At 49.2% G+C, this 23404-nt stretch overlaps 1 protein-coding gene across 1 annotated transcript in view; it reads left to right on the forward strand.

The window, feature by feature from the left end:
• The window catches only part of SLC8A2 (solute carrier family 8 member A2), a 134154-nt gene extending 111323 nt beyond the window's left edge, over window positions 1-22831 (forward strand). Inside the window, exons 4-8 of the mRNA XM_081018650.1 lie at window positions 406-423; window positions 9864-9988; window positions 11739-11838; window positions 17114-17389; window positions 18824-22831. Coding sequence (XP_080874776.1) covers window positions 406-423; window positions 9864-9988; window positions 11739-11838; window positions 17114-17389; window positions 18824-19200 — 896 coding nt within the window. The 3' untranslated portion in view covers window positions 19201-22831. The remainder of the gene's footprint in view (window positions 1-405; window positions 424-9863; window positions 9989-11738; window positions 11839-17113; window positions 17390-18823) is intronic.
• Window positions 22832-23404: the final 573 nt, after the last annotated feature.

A 23404-nucleotide genomic window follows, 5' to 3' on the forward strand; every position in this document is an offset into this window, starting at 1 on the left:
GGATTTGAACCGCCGACCTTCTGATCGGCAAGTCCTAGGCTCTGTGGTTTAACCCACAGCGCCACCCGCGTCCCTGGCGAAAAGCTACTCTTGTGCAAAAATGGAAAATGACGGTGCTGTTGGAGCTGCAGAGCCTTTCGGCAGGCCTGGAGCCTCAGTAAACACCCAGCCTTGGCTTTGCCTGGTGCCATCCCTAGAGGCGCCTAGCAGTTGCTTAGAAGGAGAGGGTTGCTTTGAACATGAAATCCCTGCTGTATTGCCTTTGATGGGGTGGGGCTGGCTCCCCAGCCATTCCGTTCCCTGGTGGCTGTTCCTTCAGATCACAAATCTCTCTGTCTCTTTACTGACAACCTGCGTAATTTCTCTCTTTCTCTCTCCCTCTTCTCTCTGTTTCCTTTGTCGCAGCCCTTTTGCTAAACCAAGGTAAGCTCTCCCTGCTTGCTCTCCCTTTTTCTTCAACCTCCTACTGCTTCTGCCTTCACAAACGCAGCTCACACTTTACCAACCCCATCTGTTCTCCCCACCCGCTCTGAACGTCTCACGGGCACAAACTTTCCAGCACCTAAAGTGCGCTGCATTTACTATGCCCATTGTACAGATGGAGCAACTTCGCCCCAAAGTATCGGGCAGGCAAATCCTATGCTCAGAAGTAATTTCCGCTGAATTCACTTGGGCTCACAGTGCCCAAGTGAATGGGTAAAGCAGTGGGTTTCAACTAGCGTGCTGTGGCACCTTGAGGTGCCTTGAATGATGGACAGGGGTGCCACAGGCAACCCTGGCCTCTGTCCCGCTTTCCTTCCCTCCCTCCTCTGATGCCCTCTTGTGTCTCCACCTCCCAAAGGCTTGCACAGCTGTTTGTTGCAGCAGCCCTGGCTATAAGCTCCCTAGGCGAATGGTGCCTCGGGGGCTGGCTAGGGGGTGCTTCCCAGACCCCTGTGGGGCAATGTGAGGAGATACCTGTTGGGATGCTGCCAGGGAGATGGGGACATTTGGCAGGCCTCCAGCTGGCTCCAGCCACCGGCCGGCAGCTAGGCGAACACCGGTTCCCAGTACAGTGGTACCTCAGGTTACATACACTTCAGGTTACATACACTTCAGGTTACAGACTCCGCTAACCCAGAAATAGTGCTTCAGGTTAAGAACTTTGCTTCAGGATGAGAACAGAAATCTTGCTCTGGCGGCACGGTGGCAGCAGGAGGCCCCATTAGCTAAAGTGGTGCTTCAGGTTAAGAACGGTTTTAGGTTAAGTACGGACCTCCGGAACGAATTAAGTACTTAACCCGAAGTACCACTGTACAGCACCAATCAGCGACACAAACCTCAGATACGTTTAGAGACTCGGCACGCTCTTATCAGCAGAGTGAATAAATCCTCACAACAGTTGTGGCGGACAGAGTCATGTGTGAGCATTATTTACAGCAAAGCATAGTTCAGGAACAAAGGAAAAACATGTCTGCTTCCCTTCATCTCCAAGCAGAACGGCAATAGCAAAAGCAATATACAAAAGGAAGTTCCCAGCAAGTGCTGGAAGTAAACAGGCATGTGACACACAACAGTCACGCCTGTTCCCTTTTAAAGTGGAACGGAACTATATCCTAACAACACCTCTCTTTGGGGCGGGGGGGGCAGTTCAGAGACCGGGGACAGCCGCTGCAGCTGCCCAGAGGACCCCCAAGTCGAGGGGAGGAGGCTGAGGGAACCCTCCACAAGGGAGGGTGTTTGAAAAAGGGCGAGAGGCTGCCAGCTCTGCAGGAAAGGGGTGACATAACTGGGCTCCTGAGCCCCACAGGGGAGCCGCAGAAAGAATTTGTTGGTCAAGGGAGCCATGGACTCAAAAAGGTTTTGCAGAGATGGAAATTTTATTACGAGGTGGTTTCCCCCCCCCCCTATGTTTCATTTGCAAAAATAATAATAATTAGAAAATGGAACTTCCCTGGGCATTCTACAAAGTGTAGGGTTCTGCTTTGACACAGGGCCCTCCAGATGTTGTTGGATTCCAGCTCCCATCATCCACAGCCAGTGTGACTAATGGTTAGTGATGTTGGGAATAGTATTCCAGCAATTTCAGGAGAGTTCCCTTTCCCTGGGTCGAGGTATGTGGGAGGAAAGATGTATTGGTGCTACAAGGACAGGAATATTACAATTTCCGCATGCGACTCTGTTGTACACAGACTAGACACATAATTGTAGTGTGTGCAATACTTGTACATGACACTTCCAGCTGGTTATGGAATCAAAGAGTTGAAAGGGACCCTCAAGGGTCATCTAGTCCAACACCCGGCAATGCAGAAATGGCAGCTGAAGAGTGCCTGACAAAGGGCCATCCGACCTCTTGTTTAGAAACCTCCCATGAAAGAGAGTTCACCGCCTTCTGTTACAGCTCCTCATGCAAGCTAAGAATATATAAATACACAAGAACTGCCATGCTGGTCCAGACCATAATATCCACTTTGGCCATCTTGCAATTTCCAGAAGATACCTCTAGAATTTCGCAAGTGGGGCACGAAGGAGGTGTTTTTGTTCCTTGTTCCCAGCAGTTGGTATTCAAAGGTATACTGCCTTTAAACATGGAGGTTCTATAACTGCTAAAGGTAAAGAGTAAAGGGATCCCTGACCATTAGGTCCAGTTTTGACCGACTCTGGGGTTGCGGTGCTCATCTCGCTTTATTGGCCGAGGGAGCCGGCGTACAGCTTCCGGGTCATGTGGCCAGCATGACTAAGCCACTTCTGGCAAACCAGAACAGCGCACGGAAACACCGTTTACCTTCCCGTCAGAGCAGTACCTATTTATCTACTTGCACTTTGATGTGCTTTCAAACTGCTAGGTTGGCAGGAGCAGGGACCGAGCAACGGGAGCTCACCCTGTCGTGGGGATTCGAACCGCCGACCTTCTGATCAGCAAGTCCTAGGCTCTGTGGTTTATCCCACAGCGCCACCCGCGTCCCTTCTGTAACCGCTAAGTTATTGGTAAATCTCTCCTGTAGCCCCAATGCTTTCTCCCCACATGAATGTATGGGGCATGGATCCTTATGCGTTGTGTCCCGGACATGAATCCAAAGGGATTGGGTACTTGCTTTTAGCCAAATCTAGAGGACAAAATACCTGAGGACTTGTGAGGAATGCTAAAACGGTTTCACTAAGGCTGGCAAAAAAAAAAAAAAAATGCAATTAATTAAAAAAAACAAAAAACAATTTGCTACTGGATTTTGTCCACCGCAAAATTCAATGCAAATTTATTGATTTCCTCCAGTGGGGTTAGGAGGAAGGAAATCTATAGAATTTCGAGGAAAGCAAAAAAAAAAACAAAAAAAAAACCCCACACCACCCACAGAGGTGTGTGTGTGTGTGTGTTTGCTTCTCTGGTGCAATGGAATTACGTATTGAATGGTGATTTGGTGTGAGATCAGGTTACCAGACGTCCCCGTTTCCTGGGGACGGCAGTCCCTGGATTTACAAATTGGTCCCCTGAAAAAAATCCATTTATTTAGTAGGAAGTTGAAAGGCGTCCCTGGATTCATGGGGCGCGGGGGGGGGGGGCGGATCTGGTAACCTTAGTGTGTGTGAGGGAGATATCCTGTTCCTGTGGCCTGTCCCTGGAGCAGTGTGCAGATTCCCCAAGGCAGGCAATGGAGTTGGCAGATGAGGTATAGCCTTCTATTAAACAGCTGTGGCTGGGAGAGGGAGCACTTTGCGGGGGCGAGGGAATGCCACGGGAGAGGGTGCGTGGGAGAAAGTGTGTATGCGTACGCGTTAGCCGTGTTCTGGGGAGAGAGGCAGTGAGTGGGAGAGAAACTATATGCTTGGGAAGAGATTGAGATGAAAATGTGTGCTTTGATGAGAGGGAGGGAGAGGGAGAGAGAAATCTTACCTGCCCAAAACAACTCTCTGTCGTCTTCTTTTGGGGGAGAGACTGTGCATGGAACAGGTTGTGGGGTACATGGGGTCACCAGGACATGCTGGCTGGGGTTGGGGGTTTTTTAAAAGAAGAAGACGAAGAAGAAGAGGAAGAAATTTTATTTATTCCCCGCCCTCCCTGGCCAGAGCCGGGCTCAGGGCGGCTAACATCAATAAAATTTCAGTAAAAACATAGTAAGAAGAAAAAGGGGGGGAAAAAAACAATTTAAAATACAGGTTAAAATGCAATTTAAAATGCAGCCTCAAAGTCAAAACCATAAGGGGAGGGAAACATAAGGGTGAGACCAAGTCCAAACCAAAGGCCAGGCGGAACAGCTCTGTCTTGCAGGCCCTGCGGAAAAATGTCAAGTCCCGCAGGGCCCCAGTCTCTGGTGACAGACAGTATCTTGGGTTCCATGTTGTTTGAGTACCAAGGCGTTTGAGAACCAAGGTACCACTGTATGCAAAATAAGTGGCAGCATATCATTTGCGTAGCTCACTGCGCTTGCAGGATCCTGCTTTTTCTCTCTGTGCTGAATTTTGATGAGGTATCCTTCCCCTTCCTTTCAGGCACGGGGTATGTATTGCCATGTGATTTGAATTCACTGCCCTCGCAACTTAACATATTGTCAGTGGGGATCATTCTGGCATTCGGATGAGGGTGAAACAGCAACTGTGGTTGAGTAGGCTTGAACGGAGGTTCCTATCTTGGAAATTATCTATTGCCCAAGTGAAGAAAGCCAAGACGCCAGGGAAAGGAAGCAAAAGTGGTCTGGACTCCAGGATTCTGTTACTTCGAGGCATTAATGCAAAATTGCATGTTGCGATTTTTCTCTACAACAGATGTTTCAGGCCCAGCAGGAGTTGCACTCCAGAAACATTTCTACTAGGTTGGAAACATAGCTGTCAACCGTCCCTTATTTGGCGGGAAAGTCCCTTATCCCAGTGCTGTGTCCCGCTGCTGTCCCTTATTGATGATGTCCCTTAAATTTCCCGGGTTTCAAAGGAAGCAGCTCCTCTCCCTCCCTCTCTGCCAGCCACGGAGGAGGGAGGCTCCAACTGTGTTGCTTGGCTGCGTTGCTCACCCAATAAGGAGTCTAAGAACAACTGGGGGGTGGAGCTTGCATGCCTTGTCCCGATCAAATCGGCCACGTTGCCTGGGGACTCGCCTTTGCTCAGCGCTTCCCAGCGGAGAGGTGACGGTGTTTTTCCTTGCTGCATCCCCTTTGCCGGGTCGCTGCGCTGTGGGAACCACCGCTTGAGGCTTCGTTGGGCTGCTGGCTGGGCTTTCTGCCTTCGGCTTGGAGGGGCTCAGAAATCAAACATACCTGTGCTCTGAAAATCCCTTATTTTGGCTGCTGAGCCCTTATTTCCGAGGCTGTTGGTCCCTTATTTTCAAATCTGTAAGTTGACAGCTATGGTTGGAAATGGCTGCTCTACAAAAAGCAAAACGAAAACCCACAAATCCCCACACAGAGAAAGCTTGCTCTTCAAGGAGAAGTATACAAAGCAGCTTCTTCCCCTGATGAGCTATTTTTCTACATTAAGGGGAATATTCCTTCCCCACCACCACCCAGGTACCAATGTCCAAGCAAGTCATTTGCCCATCTGAAGCCTAAAACCCTAGACAGCAGGAAAAAAAGATTACCACTTTTGTTCTGCAGGTTTTCTAAACCAGCACTTGGTGTTTGAGAATCCAGGATTCGAAAAATGAAGAGTATATTTTTATAGGCCACAGTGGCAGCAAGAGTTCTTATCGCTACGAAGTGGAAGAGTGATGAAATCCCCTCCCCCCAATAAAAATGGATCCAGACAATGCAGAGCTAGGTAGTTTATCAGAAAAAATAAAGAACAAACCAAAACAGGAATTTATTTCAAAATGGGAAACCTTCAAAGTTTATTTGAGGTTGAATCCTGACAAGACAGAAGTACTGTTTTTGGGGGACAGGGGGCGGGCGGGTGTGGGGGACTCCCTGGTCCTGAATGGGGTAACTGTGCCCCTGAAGGACCAGGTGTGCAGCCTGGGAGTCATTCTGGACTCACAGCTGTCCATGGAGGCGCAGGTCAATTCTGTATCCAGGGCAGCTGTTTATCAGCTCCATCTGGTACGCAGGCTGAGATCCTATGTGCCCACGGACTGTCTTGCCGGAGTGGTGCATGCTCTGGTTATACCCTGCTTGGACTACTGCAATGCGCTCTACGTGGGGCTACCTTTGACGGTGACCCGGAAACTACAACTAATCCAGAACGCGGCAGCCAGACTGGTGACTGGGAGTGGCCGCCGGGACCACATAACACCGGTCCTGAGAGATCTGCATTGGCTCCCAGGATGTTTCCGAACACAATTCAAAGTGTTGGTGCTGACCTTTAAAGCCCTAAACGGCCTCGGTCCAGTATACCTGAAGGAGCGTCTCCACCCCCATCATTCAGCCCAGACACTGAGATCCAGCGCCGAGGGCCTTCTGTCAGTTCCCTCATTGCGAGAAGTAAGGTTACAGGGAACCAGGCAGAGGGCCTTCTCGGTAGTGGCGCCTGCCCTGTGGAACGCCCTCCCAGCAGATGTCAAAGCAATAAACAACTATTTTACTTTTAAAAGTCATCTGAAGGCAGCCCTCTTTAGGGAAGTTTTTAATGTTTGATGCTGTACTGTTTTTAATATTCAGTTGGAAGCCCCCCAGAGTGGCTGAGGAAACCCAGCCAGATGGGCGGGGTATAAATAATAAATTATTATTATTATTTGAAAAACAATTGCAGTAGTTTAAATAAACTCTGTCGCAGCATTTGAATAACTTTAGTAGTAGATTTAAGAAAGATATGAAACTTAATATAAATCAATAATTAGTTAATTTAAGATAAAAATATGTTTTGGCAACAAATAATAGATAATTGAAACAAGGAATGGATGGGAGGTTAGGTCTATAGTCCAAGGACCGCTTGTTGCTTTATTGATTTGTAACTAATATGTCTTTATCATTGTTTTATTTGTATTCTTGTCTTGTTTTTTCCTTTCTTGATTATCAATTAAAAGAGAGAGAGAGATAGAATCTAGGATCTCGGAAGTGGTCTTTTTGGAGAGGGTTGGTTGCCAGCGGAAGCCAGAATATTTCTCAGGGGCCTGGGGGAGGCAGAAATTAGTTCCATTTCCCTGTGCTGCCACTGGCCATTTCAACGCCAGGTGAAGCTCTCAGTTCTGCACCTCATTATCCCCAAGGAACCAGTATTTGGGTGTTTGGAGGAAAAGGTAAAGGTAAAGGGACCCCTGACCATTAGGTCCAGTCGTGGCCGACTCTGGTGTTGTGGTGCTCATCTCACTTTATTGGCCAAGGGAGCCGGCGTACAGCTTCCGGGTCGTGGCCAGCATGACTAAGCCGCTTCTGGCGAACCAGAGCAGCGCACGGAAACGCCGTTTACCTTCCTGCCAGAGCGGTACCTATTTATCTACTTGCACTTTGACGTGCTTTCGAACTGCTAGGTTGGCAGGAGCTGGGACCGAGCAACGGGAGCTCACCCCGTCGCGGGGATTCGAACCACCGACCTTCTGATCGGCAAGTCCTAGGCACTGTGGTTTAACCCACAGTGCCACCCGCGTCCCGGCATGGAGGATACTTCTGCCCAAATCCTCACTGCTCAGGTAGACTGCTCCTGCCCAGAAGGTGTTGTGTTAAAAAAAGGGAAAAAAGGAAGCCTGCTGGTTGCTGCTAGCACCATCCAAATTTTCCAGGTCCCCTCCCCCTCCACATCCTAGTGGTTCTCTGTGGCTGAATCCTAGCGGTTCTACTATGTTAGGCTGTGCAGGACCAGTGAGGAATGGCACTTGCTGCCTGGCCTGCTGCCCTCACTAAGCCTCTGAGCAAGATGCTATTCTTTTTTCATCTTCTATCTCTCAAACAGGCCAAATGATCCCACGCCAAGAAGAAACCCTTTCATAATTGAATGTTGCATTAATAGCAGCTAATTACATGGCCCTCTCTGGGTTATGGCCAAGGGCAGATTGCACCTTTATTATGTTCTCAAAGGCTCAAGAACAGGGGTAGCCAGCACGGCGCCCTCCATAGGTTGAACTACAATTCCCATTATCCCCAATCAAGTTCTTCTACGGAAGCCTGTGGGTCTGAAGTGCCCCTGTGGCCAAGACTATCTGTCTATCTATCTATCTATCTATCTATCTATCTATCTATCTATTGGACTATGCAGAGCTGACAAACTAACAGCAAAAATAAGAAAAGAAAAATATCATCTTCTGATGAAATCATGAGCAGGATTTAAATTATGAGCAGCCGTAGAAGATTGATAATACAGTGGTACCTCGGGTTACATACGCTTCAGGTTACAGATGCTTCAGGTTACAGATGCTTCAGGTTACAGACTCCGCTAACCCAGAAATAGTACCTCGGGTTAAGAACTTTGCTCCAAGATGAGAACAGAAATCGTGCTCTGGTGGTGTGGCAGTAGCAGGAGGCCCCATTAGCTAAAGCGGTGCTTCAGGTTAAGAACAGTTTCAGGTTAAGAACGGACCTTGGGTACTTAACCCGAGGTACCACTGTATATGAAATAGAACGATATGTCTCAGGTGAAATGTTTATTAGAATGCAGTACGTAAATGGGCTGGGATTAAGAACAGCATGGAGAGAAAGACAGGAAGTCAATTTTAAAAGAGAAATGTATAACAAATTTGGAATCTGGAATCAGTGCATTTTCACAGAAGGTACTCAGGGGTACACGGTACCGGCACCTTTTTTGTTGTTAAAAAGTGTAGCACTTACTGGAGCAACTTGGTGGTGAGTACCAGCGCCTATTTTTCTAGAAAGAAAGAAAAGCACTGTCTAGAATATATATGGCAAGATTTTAAAGTTTAATAAAAACTGGGCTCCAAAATCTCTTGATGCAGAGGAACGGGCTGTGCGACTCAAGAAAGGAAAGCCTACCGTCAATGGTGAAAAGTTGCAAGAGCAAAATACAGAACCTCCATGTACAAGAGCAGTATATCTCTGGGTAGCAAAAGCTGGTTGACTCGGCTCACTTCCTGGAGGACCAGTTGCTATATCTTCAGCTTAGCCTACCCCATAGGCTTGTTGTGAGGATGGTGAAACTTGCAGGATGGAAAGGGATGCTCCTTCGCTAGAGGTTTTTAAGCGGGGAGGGTATGACCGCCAATCAGAGATGCTGTGGCGGTGTGCTCCCTCGTGTTGGCAGGAGGGTCAGGCTAGATGGCCTTTGGAGGTGCCCCGCTTACGATTCTGTTGCTATCTGTGCACCACCTCGAGAAGGTGGGATATCAGTGTACAGTGGTACCTTGGTTCTCAGACTTAATCCGTTCCGGAAGTCTGTTCCAAAACCAAAGCGTTCCAAAACCAAGGCATGCTTTCCCATAGAAAGTAATGCAAAATGGATTAATCCGTTCCAGACTTTTAAAATCAACCCCTAAAACAGCAATTTAACATGAATTTCACTGCCTAACGATGCCATTGATCCATAAAATGAAAGCAATAATCAATGTACTGTACTATAAAGTAAATAAGGCAGTATTGTAGATGATAAAAATTAAAATTATTTTTTTCTTACCTGCACTGATGATAGTTCATATTTGGATGGGGTTGCTTTCCACAGTCACACAATCAATCAATCAATCAATCAATCAATAGCTGAACTGGGTTCCACACAGTCACAAAAACAAATGAACCGAAAAAAACCACAAAAACGCAAAATAAATAGCAAAAGCGTGGAACTTAATCTGTTCCGGAAGTCCGTTTGACTTCCAAAATGTTCAAAAACCAAGGCGCAGCTTCTGATTGGTACAGGTGCCCCGGAAACAATAGCCGACAGCCGCATCAGATGTTCGGCTTCCGAAAAATGTTTGAAAAGCAGAACACTTACTTCTGGCTGTTTCGGCGTTTGAGAACCAAGGTGTTTGAGAACCAAGGTACCGCTGTAGTCTCTTCTTCCTTACTCCATGTTTTCCCCTGACTTAGTGGATGCTGACAAGAAGCTCTCGGCCGAGGAAGAGGAAGCCCGGCGGATCGCTGAGATGGGGAAACCGGTCCTGGGGGAAAACTGCCGCCTGGAAGTCATCATTGAGGAATCCTACGATTTCAAGGTGAGGAGGGGGACACGGCAGGTGCCTTGCCCAACCTCAATTCCCAGCCCTTTGCACCCATGTGGCGTCGTGGTTAGAGCATCGGACTCTGAGCTGGGAGGCCAGGGTTCGAATTCCCACTCAGCCATGAAGGTCACCGGGCGACCTTGGGGTCCAATCACCGCCTCTCAGTCCAACCTTACAGGGTTATTGTTGTTGAGGGGATTAAAGGGGGAGAGGGAGGACCACACAAACCACCTTGCCCTCCTTGGAGGGAAAAGGAGGGATACGGCTGCATTAAATAAATAACAACAAGCAAGCGACATAAAAAGGCTTCGCTGGATCTTGATTTTGGTTTTGCATTTGTATGGCACTTTTGCAGCTCAAAGTGGCTCACAATAGTAACATGAAGCATTCTACTCTTACCATTGTGCTATTCATAAATGCCAAATTATATTACCGTATTTTTCACTCTATAACATGCACCCGACCACAACACGCACATAGTTTTTAGAGGAGGAAAACAAGAAAAAAAATATTCTAAACGAAACAGTGGATGTATGATTTTTGTGGTTCATGCTGTGGCCACAGACATGTGATCTGACGGTGAGTTTGGGGTAGCCCAATGCAAAAATCCTGAGGATCCTTGTGGATCCATGCTTTGTAACCACGTTTTTGCACCACTGCAGCCCCAGGCAACAGTGGGTGCGTGATTTTTTTGGTGCAAGCTGTAGCCATGGACATGCTATGTGATCTGATGGTGAATTTGGGGTGACCCAGTGCAAAAATCCTGAGGATCCATGTGGATCCGTGCTTTGTAACCAGGCTCTCTGTCCTCTCTTCTCCCCACTAAGAGGCTCTTCTCCCGCTTTGCTGTTTCAAAGCGAGCAAAGCAAGCCACGGAGGAGGGAAGGAAGGGGAACCATGGATCCTCTGCTCCCGACTGCAGCAGATCCCCTCCGCCACCCGCAGGCATTCCCTCCATAACATGCACAGACATTTCCCCTTACTTTCTAGGAGGAAAAAAGTGAGTGTTATGGAGCAAAAAATACGGTATTTAATAATAGTTAAATGATGATACAGTGGTACCTCTGGATGCGAACAGGATCCATTCCGGAGCCCCATTCACATCCAGAAGCGAACGCAACCCACGTCTGCGGGTGTCGCGATTCACCGCTTCTGCACATGCGCGTGACGTCATTTTGACCGTCCGCGCATGCGTGAGCGTCGAAACCCGGAAGTAACACACTCTGTTACTTCTGGGTCGCTGCAGCACGCAACCCGAAAATACTTATCCCGAAGCTACTTCAACCCAAGGTATGACTGTATTATTTACTACTCCTAATATAGATATTTTTTGGGGGTTATGCGTGGAGGACTGAATTTAAGACTGATGAAACCACGACCGACACTGCTCCCACCAAAATGCCCTAGACTTTTAGAGCAGTGTCGTACCACAGTCATGGCTTCCTGTGGAGAATCCTGGAAACTGTAGTTTGTTAAGGGTGCAGAGAGCTGTTAGGAGACACCCACCCACCCCACATTCCCCCTCATGGAGCTACAATTCCCAGAGTTCCCTGGGAATTGGAAAGATGGTTAAACCACTCTGGAAATTGTAGCTCTGGGAGGGGAAGAGGGAATCTTCTAACAACTCTCTGTGCTGGTAACATGCTACAGTTCCCATGATTCTCTGGGGGAAGCCATGGCTGCTGAAAGTGATATATGCAAATCAGGCAGACCTGACTGTGCTTCTGTTCCCCCCCTTCTGTAGAACACAGTGGATAAACTCATCAAGAAAACAAACCTGGCTCTGGTGATTGGCACACACTCCTGGCGGGAACAGTTTCTAGAGGCGATCACCGTGAGTGCAGGTAGGCGGCTCTAACTTGGGGCGATTGAGAGAGGCTGCCGTCGTGAGCTTACCCTGCGGCTGTCGCCCAAGGCCCTCTTCTGTGTGTCTGCTCCCCGGGAGGTCCAGAGGGCGGCAATGCACAAGCAGGGCCTTCTCAGTGGTGGCCCCTCGCTTGTGGAAGCTCACCTAGCTCCTGCGGGGAGCTGTCTTGCACATCCGAATCGACTTCGATTGATTTACCTTGCATTACGGAGGTCAATCCTGCTTAGAGATTTTTCCAAAGGATTTGAGGAAGGGCGAGAGGGAAGTCAAAGTTTTTCCTTTGGGGGCGGGGCAAGAAGGGGCAGATTGCTTTGGCTGTGGGTGTCTGTTCCCAAACTGCATGGCTCAACAGCAAAATGGGCGTGCCCCAATGCTTCTCCGCCCCCAAGTCCTTTCCCCCGTTCCCCCTCTGCCACCTGCCCTTCTTTTCAACCTCTTCTCCTTCTCCATTCCCCACCATCCCCTCCTAATGGTCATCACCCTGTGGTTTGCAGGGCGAGCGCCACCTGTTGGCAGCCATGCGAACTACAACCTGACGACAACCTTACACAAATGTATGCTAGAGAAGAAACGCAGGGAAAAATACATTAACCTAAACACTGATATAAACACCTTCTTCTGATGCACTCCCCCCCCTTCCTGCCCATCAACACCTCTCAGCTTCCTGGCCCTCACCCAAGTCTCCACCCATCCCCCCTGGCTCTCAGAATTCACTTTTTAAAAAAGAAGGGGGAGGGGAAAGGATTCCTCGCGGCGCCTTCTGGCCATACCCCTACTTCACCTCACATAATTAGCTGTGGGAAAGAAAATGGATCTATTTAATTTTTTTTTGCACTGATGACTAAGTAAATCTGCCGAAAACTATGATTTTCCTCTCAACCAAGGAGCCTAGAAATTGCTTCTTTGGTGACAAATAAATAAATAAATCACAGGCGTTGCGTAGTTTTGCTGCTGCCCTGAAAATCTCTTTACGGTGACAGCACCCGCTATAAAAGCTGTGGGTGGATTTTTATTTTTATTTAATGCTGGGGGGGGGGGGGTGCGGGAATGGACCGGGAGGGAAACAGAAAGAGAAATTATATATTCCCCCCTCCCCCGAGTCCTGCACTGCTGTCCACCCACAATGTTCTTTGCTTCAATCTCTCTTCCCTTCACACGGTCAATCAGGCTTCCCCCCACCCTGACACTCTTTGGTAAGGAAGAAAGAGAGAGAGAGAAGGAAGGAGACTATTTTGTGCCAGAGGATTACAGAATTGTGGAGCTGGAAGGAACCTAAAGGGTCATTCTAGCCGAAGCTCCGTGCAGTGCAGGAATTTACACTGAAAGGGCTTTAGTCCTGGGCTCCTGAAATTCCTAAACAGCCCTCATAAAAGGTAAAGGGACCCCTGACCATTAGGTCCAGTCGTGGCCAACTCTGGGGTTGCGGCGCTCATCTTACTTTATTGGCCGAGGGAGCCGGCGTACAGCTTCCGGGTCATGTGGCCAGCATGACTAAGCCGCTTCTGGCGAACCAGAGCAGCGCACGGAAAGGCCGTTTACCTTCCCGCCGGTGTGGTACCTATTTATCTACTTGTACTTTGATGTGCTTTTGAACTGCTAGGTTGGCAGGAGCAGGGACTGAGCAACAGGAGCTCACCCCGTCACAGGGATTTGAACCACTGACCTTCTGATCAGCAAGTCCTAGGCTCTGTGGTTTAACCCACAGCGCCACCCGCGTCCCTAAACAGCCCTAGTAACACAAGCCAAATAGGGCTGGCTGGTGCCCATTGGGACCGGTGAGGTGGAATCCGTGGAGCCCAAATGGTAGGCGGAGCCAGAGGCATTCAAAGGTGGAGCCAACTCATTCCAGTTTTAATAATAATAATAATAATAATAATAATAATAATAATAATAATAATTTTTATTTATACCCCACCCTCCCCAGCCAGAGCTGGGCTCAGGGCGGCAAACACCAATAAAATCACAGTAAAAACATAATGGGGGAAAAGAGAAGGGGGTGGGGACCAATTTAAAATACAGGTTAAAATGCAATTTAAATTGCAGCCTCATTTTAAAGTAGCCAATAAATCAAGACCGTAAGGGGAGGGAAACATAAGGGTCAGACTGAGTCCAAACCAAAGGCCAGGCGGAACAGCTCTGTCTTGCAGGCCCTGCGGAAAGATGTCAAGTCCCGCAGGGCCCTAGTCTCTTGGGACAGAGCGTTCCACCACGTCGGGGCCAGTGCTGAAAAGGCCCTGGCTCTGGTTGAGACCAATCTAACCTCCTTGAGGCTTGGGACCTCCAGAGGCCTCCCCTTTCTCACCCACTCCTGCTGATTCTTACAAGGGCAACAACACGCCCTACCATTGAAGCACTGTGATGCCATTTTGAAAAAAAGAGGAGAAAGAATTCAAAAACAAACCCAGTTTTCCATAGGGGTAATAATAATAATAATAATAATAATAATAATAATAATAATAATATATTATTTGTACCCCACCCATCTGGCTGGGTTTCCCCAGCCACTCTGGGCGGCTTCCAACAAAGACCAAAAATACACTAAAATATCACACATTAAAAACTTCCCTGGCCAGGGCTGCCTTCAGATGTCTTCTGAATGTCAGGTAGTTGTTTATCTCTTTGACATCTGATGGGAGGGCGTTCCACAGGGCAGGTGCCACTACCAAGAAGGCCCTCTGCCTGGTTCCCTGTAGCTTTGCTTCTTGCAATGAGGGAACCGCCAGAAGGCCCTCGGAGTTGGATCTCAGTGTCCGGGCAGAACAACGGGGGTGGAGACGCTGCTTCAGGTATACTGGGCCTTTGAGGCCGTTTAGGGCTTTAAAGGTCAGCCCCAACACTCTGAATTGTGCTTGGAAACCTACTGGGAGCCAATGCAGATATCTCAGGACCGGTGTTATGTGGTCTTGGCGACCGCCCCCAGTCCCCAGTCTAGCTGCCGCATTCTGGATTAGTTGTAGGGTTGATCATTTTGGGTGAAGAATTCTGTGATGCTCAGAAGCTTGCTTGCTTCAGTGCCAACCTGCATTGGCCAAATAAAATATCATTTCTTGGCACAGGCACAGCCAACATTTAGGGCTGAGCAATCTAAGGACATAAGAAGTGTCCTGCCAGTGGCAAATCTAGTCCAGCAACCTCTTCTCACAGTGGTTGATCAGATGCCCGTAGGAACCCCTTAAGCAGGATTTGAGCACATGAACAATTCTCCCCTCCTGTGGTTTCCAGCAACTGGTATTCAGCGGCTGGCACTGTGGGTTAAACCACCAAGACTTGCAGATTAGAAGGTTGGTGGTTCAAATTCCCGCAATTGGGTGAGCTCCTATCGCTCTGTCCCAGCTCCTGCTAATCTAGCAATTCAAAAGCACACCAGCGCAAGTAGATAAATAGGTACCACTGCAGCAGGAAGGTAAACGGTGTTTCCATGCACTCTGGTTTCCATCACGGTGTTCCGTTGTGCCAGAAGCGGTTTAGTCCTGCTGGCCACATGACCCGGAAAGTTGTCTGTGGACAAACGCCGGCTCCGCCAGCCTGAAAGCGAGATGCGCGCCGCAACCCCATAGTCGCCTTTGACTGGACTTAACCATCCAGGGGTCCTTTACTTTTACCTTTTCTTTGGCGATCATTTGTAGCCAAGTAAGATTGTCTTCCATAAACAGAAGCATTGCTTGCCTCTACCAGTGGAGGTAGAAAGTGGTCACCTTTTCTGTGAATGACCCCATTATTATTATTATTATTAATAATAATAATATACCACCCTATACCCGCAGGTCTCAGGGCGGTTCACAAGATAAAATTACATTGTTGTTGTTGTTTAGTCGTTTAGTCGTGTCCAGCTCTTCGTGACCCCCTGGACCAGAGCACGCCAGGCCCTCCTGTCTTCCACTGCCTCCCGCAGTTTGGTCAGACTCATGCTGGTAGCTTCGAGAACACTGTCCAACCATCTTGTCCTCTGTCGTCCCCTTCTCCTTGTGCCTTCCATCTTTCCCAGCATCAGGGTCTTTTCCAGGGAGTCTTCTCTTCTCATGAGGTGGCCAAAGTATTGGAGCCTCAGCTTCAGGATCTGTCCTTCCAGTGAGCACTCAGGGCTGATTTCCTTCAGAATGGATACGTTTGATCTTCTTGCAGTCCATGGGACTCTCAAGAGTCTCCTCCGGCACCATAATTCAAAAGCATCCATTCTTCGGCGATCAGCCTTCTTTATGGTCCAGCTCTCACTTCCATACATCACTACTGGGAAAACCACAGCTTTAACTATACAGACCTTTGTCGGCAAGGTGATGTCTCTGCTTTTTAAGATGCTTTCTAGGTTTGTCATTGCTTTTCTCCCAAGAAGCAGGTGTCTTTTAATTTCGTGACTGCTGTCACCATTACATTATAAGATTACATTATAAAAACACAAAGTGCATTATCAAAATGTAAACAGAAACAGCTGAATACACTTTCTGCCCACCAAACCCAAATAAAAACAGTTAAAGGTTTTTTTAAAAAAAACACACACACAAAAACACACAATTAAAAAGCAGTTTAAAAGAATGCAAACAGTATTCTCTGCTGGGCGCAGCCCTTTTGTCGTCTATCAGACCCTGCCCTAGGCCTGACAAAGGTGAGGCAGACAGGACCTTCAGAAATCAGTAGAATGAGGCGTAGATTTCCCAGTCATTATGTGGCATGGCCGTGGTGCCCTCTAGTGGCCAACATGCCTTACAGCACCTTCCAGAATAAACGAGAAGAAAACCGCCTTGAGAAGGACTCAATACAGGTAGGTCGCTTCACCCTTCTGGCATTAACAGCAGCTTGAACTGATATTGAGGCTGAGCAGGCGAAGCATACAGGTGTCAAGGGAGATTTTTGCCTCTTTAATTTGCACAGGTGAATTTGCTGCTGCGAAAGGCCAGACAAGAGAGGCAGCACGGTGTAGTGGTTAGAGTGTCGGACTAGGACCTGGGATACTGGACTTCAAATCCTCGCCCTGTTTAGGGAAGCTTTTAATGTTTGATGTATTACAGTATTTTAATATTTTTTTGGAAGCCGCCCAGAGTGGCTGGGGAAGCCCAGCCAGATGGGCGGGGTATAAATAGTAAATTATTATTATTTTTATTATTGCCATTTAAATGGGCATCATTTGATCGATTTCAGGGCAAGGCTTACCTGCCCCCCTAATATCTTATTCAAGTTGGCACCCCTGTTTGGAGGCCTCCCCACCCTCTTGGCCCAGAAGCGCCTCTAACTCTCAGTCCCTGTCTCCCTATCCCTAGGAGACGAGGAAGATGAGGAAGACGGGCGCGAGGAACGCCTCCCCTCCTGCTTCGATTACGTCATGCACTTCCTGACGGTCTTCTGGAAGGTTCTCTTTGCCTGCGTGCCGCCCACCGAGTACTGGAACGGGTGGGCTTGCTTCAGCGTCAGCATCCTGGTCATTGGGGTGCTGACGGCCCTCATCGGAGACCTGGCCTCCCACTTCGGCTGCACCGTCGGCCTCAAGGACTCTGTCAACGCTGTGGTCTTTGTGGCGCTGGGCACGTCCATACCAGGTATTTATCCTTGTTATGTACTGAAGTTCTCACCCTGGCCAGCAGGGGGATACTGTAGATAGTTTGCACTCAGGTCCACATATGCAAATAAGGGATTGAACGTGACGCTCAGTGATTGGATAGTTACAGAAAGTGGTTACTGTTGCGTTGTAGTGGAGCTCTATATAAGCAGGCTGGCTGAACCCTTCAGTTCAGTTGTTCTGGCCTGTGAATAAACAAGAGCTGTTTGAAGAATTGCTGTGTCGTCTGATATGTTCACCCCCAACTTAACAATCCTGACGGCAGAAAGGGGGCGGGAAGACTTGCTGCAAGGTGGGCCTCTGAACCCCCAGGGGTGACCAGCGTTCCAATGCCCAAGCTCAAGAGGTTGAGGGTCTTTTGCAGGATCTCTTACGAATGTTTCTGTTGCAAATACGTTCTTACCCTTAACCTGATGCCCCCCAGAAGTTCACACGCAAAGGAAAGGCCAGTTTACCAACTGAAACGCAAGAGACAATAGTATGCGGGTGCTGTTTTCGTATAGCAAATTCGCGACATAAGCAGGCAGCAATTCATACAGCATGCGCACCTGATGATCTTGAGAGTCCACATAGGATCCCTGGCTATTTCCAAATCCTAGTAGCCGTTTGCCCACTCTAAAGACTCGTCTACAGTTCTGTTTGTCCCATGATTTCTAGGCCCAAGTCCGAGAGGGTCTTCCTTTCATCCTGCCACTTTTAAACCTGCTCTTTACTGCTGAATTGGAACAAACATCAGTTGAGTTTTGTGGGGCTTGACATTTGTTCCTTTTCAGCAGTAAAGAGCAGGTTTCCCCAGGGAAAAACCTAAAATATCACAGGACAAACATAAGCGGGGATGAGCTCTAAAAGTGAAGTGAGGACATTTGTGACCCAGAGGGGTGGCCTTCCACCCCAAGGCAGGCCCCACAAATAACCCAGAGATGCATTTTAAATAAAAGCACACATTCTATTCATGTGAAAACACCAGGCAGGCCCCACAAATAACCCAGAGGTGCATTTTAAATAAAAGCACACATTCTATTCATGTAAAAACACCAGGCAGGTCCCACAAATAACCCAGAGATGCATTTTAAATAAAAGGAAACATTCTATTCATACAAAAACACGCTGATTCCTGGACCATCCATGGGCTGGATTTAGAAAGCGATTGGGCCGGATCCGGCCCCTGGGCCTTAATTTGCCTACCCATGGGTAAGACTTTCCTTTCGATTGATCTGCTTATTTACTGCCATGGGGGAGGAAGCTGATTCCCCGAAGCCTGACAAGAGGCCAGCCATTTCCTCCCTTGAAGGGGGCACTTGACTGCTGTCGCCCCCTTGTGGCACCAGGGCATCAGTGCAGGAGGAAGAGGGGGTCCCCCAGGGTTGTCGACCACCCTGTGTCCCTGCTGACCACGGCTCTCCTCTTCCCACAGACACCTTCGCCAGCAAAGTGGCCGCCCTCCAGGACCAGTGCGCCGACGCCTCCATCGGCAACGTGACTGGGAGCAACGCCGTCAACGTCTTCTTGGGGCTGGGCGTGGCCTGGTCTGTAGCGGCCATTTACTGGGCCTTCCAAGGCAAAAACTTCGAGGTGGAGACGGGCAGCCTGGCCTTCTCCGTCACCCTCTTCACCATCTTCGCCTTCGTCTCCATCAGCGTCCTCATGTACCGCCGCCGGCCGCACATAGGGGGCGAGCTGGGGGGTCCCCGAACCCCCAAAATCCTCACCACTTGCCTCTTCATGGGCCTCTGGCTCGTCTACATCCTCTTCGCCAGCCTCGAGGCCTACTGCCACATCAAGGGCTTCTGAGGACAGCCGGGCTGAACGCGTGGGGTGGGGCTGGGGAGAGATAGCTGGCCGACAGGGGGCACCCTCTGCAAATAGACGCTCCTGCGGCCTGGTTCCCCCACAAGTTTCTGAGCATCATTCCCCACCAGCCAGCCAGCCACCCACCCACCCCTCTGAACCACACGGGACAAGGGGGTCTCTTCTCTCCTCGCCTCAGGAGCAGATGCCCGTCCAATGGCTGCTCCCAAAATTTCCAGGCATCTCCAGGCCATATTTGCCCCCCTGCCCTTGTCCCACTTGCTCTCCAACAAGGACATTTCTGTTTCTCCACTCTTCGCTCCCCAAGGGGGGTCTGCCATACTCCAGTCCTGGGGTCTTCCCCCCCACTGGAACTAGGGACGCCAAGAGAGAGGGGAGCATGGTGTGTGTGTGTTTGTGTGTGTGTGTGTGTGTGTGCGTTCTGTTTTTAACACCCAGCTACCGCTGTGTCTGCAATGTGTCTTCTCAAACCCCCTCCTGTGGTTCTTCAGCTCCAAGGCACCTAAGACCACAAAACTAGAAGGACCAATCACCTTCCTTCCTTCTCTTGCTCCCCCTTCTTGAAGGCGGGCGTGGCGTTTTATGAAGGCCGCTCTCGAGAGGTGAATCCTACGCCAGCAGTAGCGTGATGGGATTTTGCCATTTGTTTTCTATCTCTCTCTCTCTTTAAATGATTCCGACGTTCTCAACAGTTGCTTCCGACGTGCTTTTGGAAATGGGTTGGGGTTGTCGTCAGGCCAGAGACACGTGACAACCAGCTCCACCCCAAATAGAAGGGGACGTTTGACCTCAATGCTCATCCTCCCCACACACTGCCCACCCGTTCCTGGGATTTTGGAGGGGGGCCAACGGACAAGCAAAATCTCCTGCTGCTTTTTTCTACGAGGTCATGTTCACCAAAGTAGTGAACTTCTTTTGGAACAGCGCCATAACTCGCTTTTAACTCCTGTTCTGCTCTCTACGGCGAAAGGTGTTAGACTAAGTGTCTGTACTGCCCTGCTTTTTAAAGGAGGGTGACATCCCTCACCTTCCGACTGTTAGGACAGGGTCTTCCTCTCCTCCTTTCCTGGAATGTCTTTCTCCACCACAATGAGAAGAATTTCGCTCTAGGTGGGTGGCTGGGAGAACGGTATAGTTCTCTTTAGGAGTCGTTTTGTACCTTATCTGTGGTGGAATGGCTTGGCACACCACTATGGACGATTCTCTCAGATGGGGTGGGGGGACCCAATGACCTTCCTTTGAACTATAGGTATGGGTTGTCCTCAGTGATCCACTCATCCCCATGTGATTCTTTCGGAGAAGCGTGTGGGATCCAGGAAGGAGGACAGAGAAATTTCAGTGTGCCAGAAATGTAAAAATGATGCTCTTTTGCGGGAGGTGGGGCGGGGCTGGGGAGGTAATAGATGGCCTCACCCACATGCAGAATGTGAATGGAAGCAGGAACGTTGCCTTGAGCGAATACCGTTTCCTTCTGGCCATCTGAATGTGCAGATCAGTGTTTGTAGATCTTACCGTATTTCCCTCTGCAGGCAACTTGAAGGTCTCTTTCTGGAGCAAAACATTTGCCTAGACCAGGGGTCGGCAACCTAAGGCCCGTGGGCCACAAGCGGCCCATGGGGGTTGTTTAACTGGACACCCGCTCAGTCAGCTCCCATGCGCCACACTAAACCGATGCAGAACAGAGTGGGGACTGCCTTCCGCGATGCTGGCCGGCTTCCCATTGGCTGCAGGAAGCTCCTGCAACCAATGGGAAACTGTGCACACCTCCTCTGCTCCAGAAATAGCTGCGCATGAGTGCGTGCATGCACACATACTCCAGCCCACCGCGGTGTCTGCGGAACCATGAACCAGCCCAATCCACAAAAACTTTGCCGATCCCTGACCTAGACTTAACATTATGATTGACGCTTGGGCATACCAACTCCCTGGTCTACTAGAAATGTCTCGGCTTGTGCTGAGGGCTCATTCCCACCCAGGTACAGCGTACAATCGTGCATGCCTGGCTGAGACGGAAGACACTGGAGACCAGCCTTCGCTCAGAACCCATTTTGCAACAGGAAGAGGAAGTGCCGCCATCTTGAAACTGGGAGCGCTGGGCTGCTCCAAGCTTGTGGCTTCCATGGAATCTCCGTCTCTTTGAAGAAACCGTTCCCTCTTCTTCGCCTCCTTTGAATAACTTTTCTCCACAAAGAGGGAAGCTCCCCCTCAGTTTATGAACACAGATGCAGTGAGCGAGAGATCAGGAAGGTGCCATCCTCACAAATCTGCTCCCAACACTGTTGCAGTGCATGCATTTCACTGCCTCTTTGCTGCCCACTCTCTGGGACTTTCCTTCTTGCCCTCATGCCCACAGCCATCCCGGATGCCAACTAGATATGGCCAGGCATTCCAGCACCATGCCTCTGATGAATGGAGTGGGGATTATTTGAACTCTTAGCAAGACTCCGTTCCTTCTCCACCGGAGCTTTGGCATCCAATTTCGCCCTTTATCACTGGCTGGTGGACCTAAAGACAACAGATCTGAAACCAGACTCACACTGCCATTGGGCAACATTGCCGTCCAATCATACTTGGTCTTAGAAGTTGTCTAGCTTTAAAAACATGGCAGATGATGGGTTTCAATGACTGGCTGAGGAGTGGAGCCAAGGTGGAGGACCAGAAGACTGGCTGTGTGATCGGAAGACACAAGTTTTACTGGTCAAACTGGAAACACCCTAGCCGGTTGGGAACGGCCATCTCAGCCCATCCCTATGTGCACCGCAAAGCTTCCTGCAGTGTCTCTAGCTCCAGAAATCCCATGTGGTACAGTTCTGTTTCAACCCACAATTTTGAATAGAACCAGCCCTACCATTAGGTAAAGTGAGGTGGCTGCCTCAGGCGGCAGTTGCTGATGGGCAGGGAGCAGTGTTCAGGGCTGTGTTTGCTTTGGGACCTGCCCTGCTGCCCTCAGGTGTGTGGTGTGGTGTGTGGGATGTTCTCCTATTACCATGTTGAAAGTAAGATCTTCTCTAGGCAGATGGTTTCTTTCTGAGTGTCTTCTGCAATGTGCCATTGATGCAACGATAGTGCATTGGTGGTAGGTTTATAATGGACGCACCATTCTGCAGTTTTTCTGCAACGCTTCCTCAACGTTGCTGCATTATTGCCACCTGAAAGCACAATGAAAGCAGGACAAAAACAAATAAAAAGTTACAGGATTTCAGCAGGAAGTTATGGGAGACGCACAAATGGGAAATGAAACAGTACGCCTGCTCCAAAAGTTTTGCAGGCACAAACAGTATTGAAACCTGGCTTGCATATAACAGCCCAGATACCATCCTGAGAACAAGCCATCATGAATGCACAATAAACAGGATTTCTGGAGGGGCCCTAATTTTCAACCGCCAGCCTGGTTCATTTTTTTAAACATGGAATGGGATGGTGCTGGTGGAAGGGAGCCATCTTGCCCTTGCTTGTCTCAGACAGCAAAATAACTTGGGCCGGCCCTACCATTGGTTCATCTACTTATGAGACCAATGGCCAGTGGGAGGCCTTTGGATGAGGAGTGGGGACTCCAGGTCCCATCAACCTTGGCTGTTGGTGATACTGACTTGGGCTGGAGGGGGTTGGAGTCCAGCGCAGCAAAAAAAGAAGAAGCTAATGCTATTCTAGACTACATCAACAGTTGTATAGTGTCCCGATAAAGGGAAGTCATAGTCCTGTTCTCTTCTGCCTTGGTCAGACCACACCTGGAATACTGTGTCCAGTTCTGGGCGCCACAATTTAAGAAGGATGTTGACAAGCTGGAAGGTGTGCAGAGGAGGGCAACCAAGATGATCAAGGGTCTGGAAACCAAGCCTGATGAGGAACGGTTGAAGGAGTTGGCTGTGTTTAGTCTGGAAAAGAGGAACTGGAGAGAAGATACGATAGCCATCTTCAAATATCTTAAGGGCTGTCACATGGAAGATGGAGCAAGATTTAAGACGTGTCTGGGAGTGGCTGCCAAAACCATGTAACACAAGTCCTAAAGGATCTTCACTGGCTCCCAGTATGTTCCTGAGCACAATTCAAAGTGTTGGTACTGACCTTTAAAGCCCTAAACGGCCTCAAAGTCCCACTATACCTGAAGGAGCATCTCCACCTCCATCATTCAGCCCGGACACTGAGGTCCAGCTCCAAGGGCCTTCTGGCAGCTCCCTCACTACGA

Source organism: Podarcis pityusensis (genome assembly GCF_964106645.2).
Source record: "Podarcis pityusensis genome assembly, chromosome: 8".
In the NCBI taxonomy this organism is placed as follows: Eukaryota; Metazoa; Chordata; class Lepidosauria; order Squamata; family Lacertidae; genus Podarcis; species Podarcis pityusensis.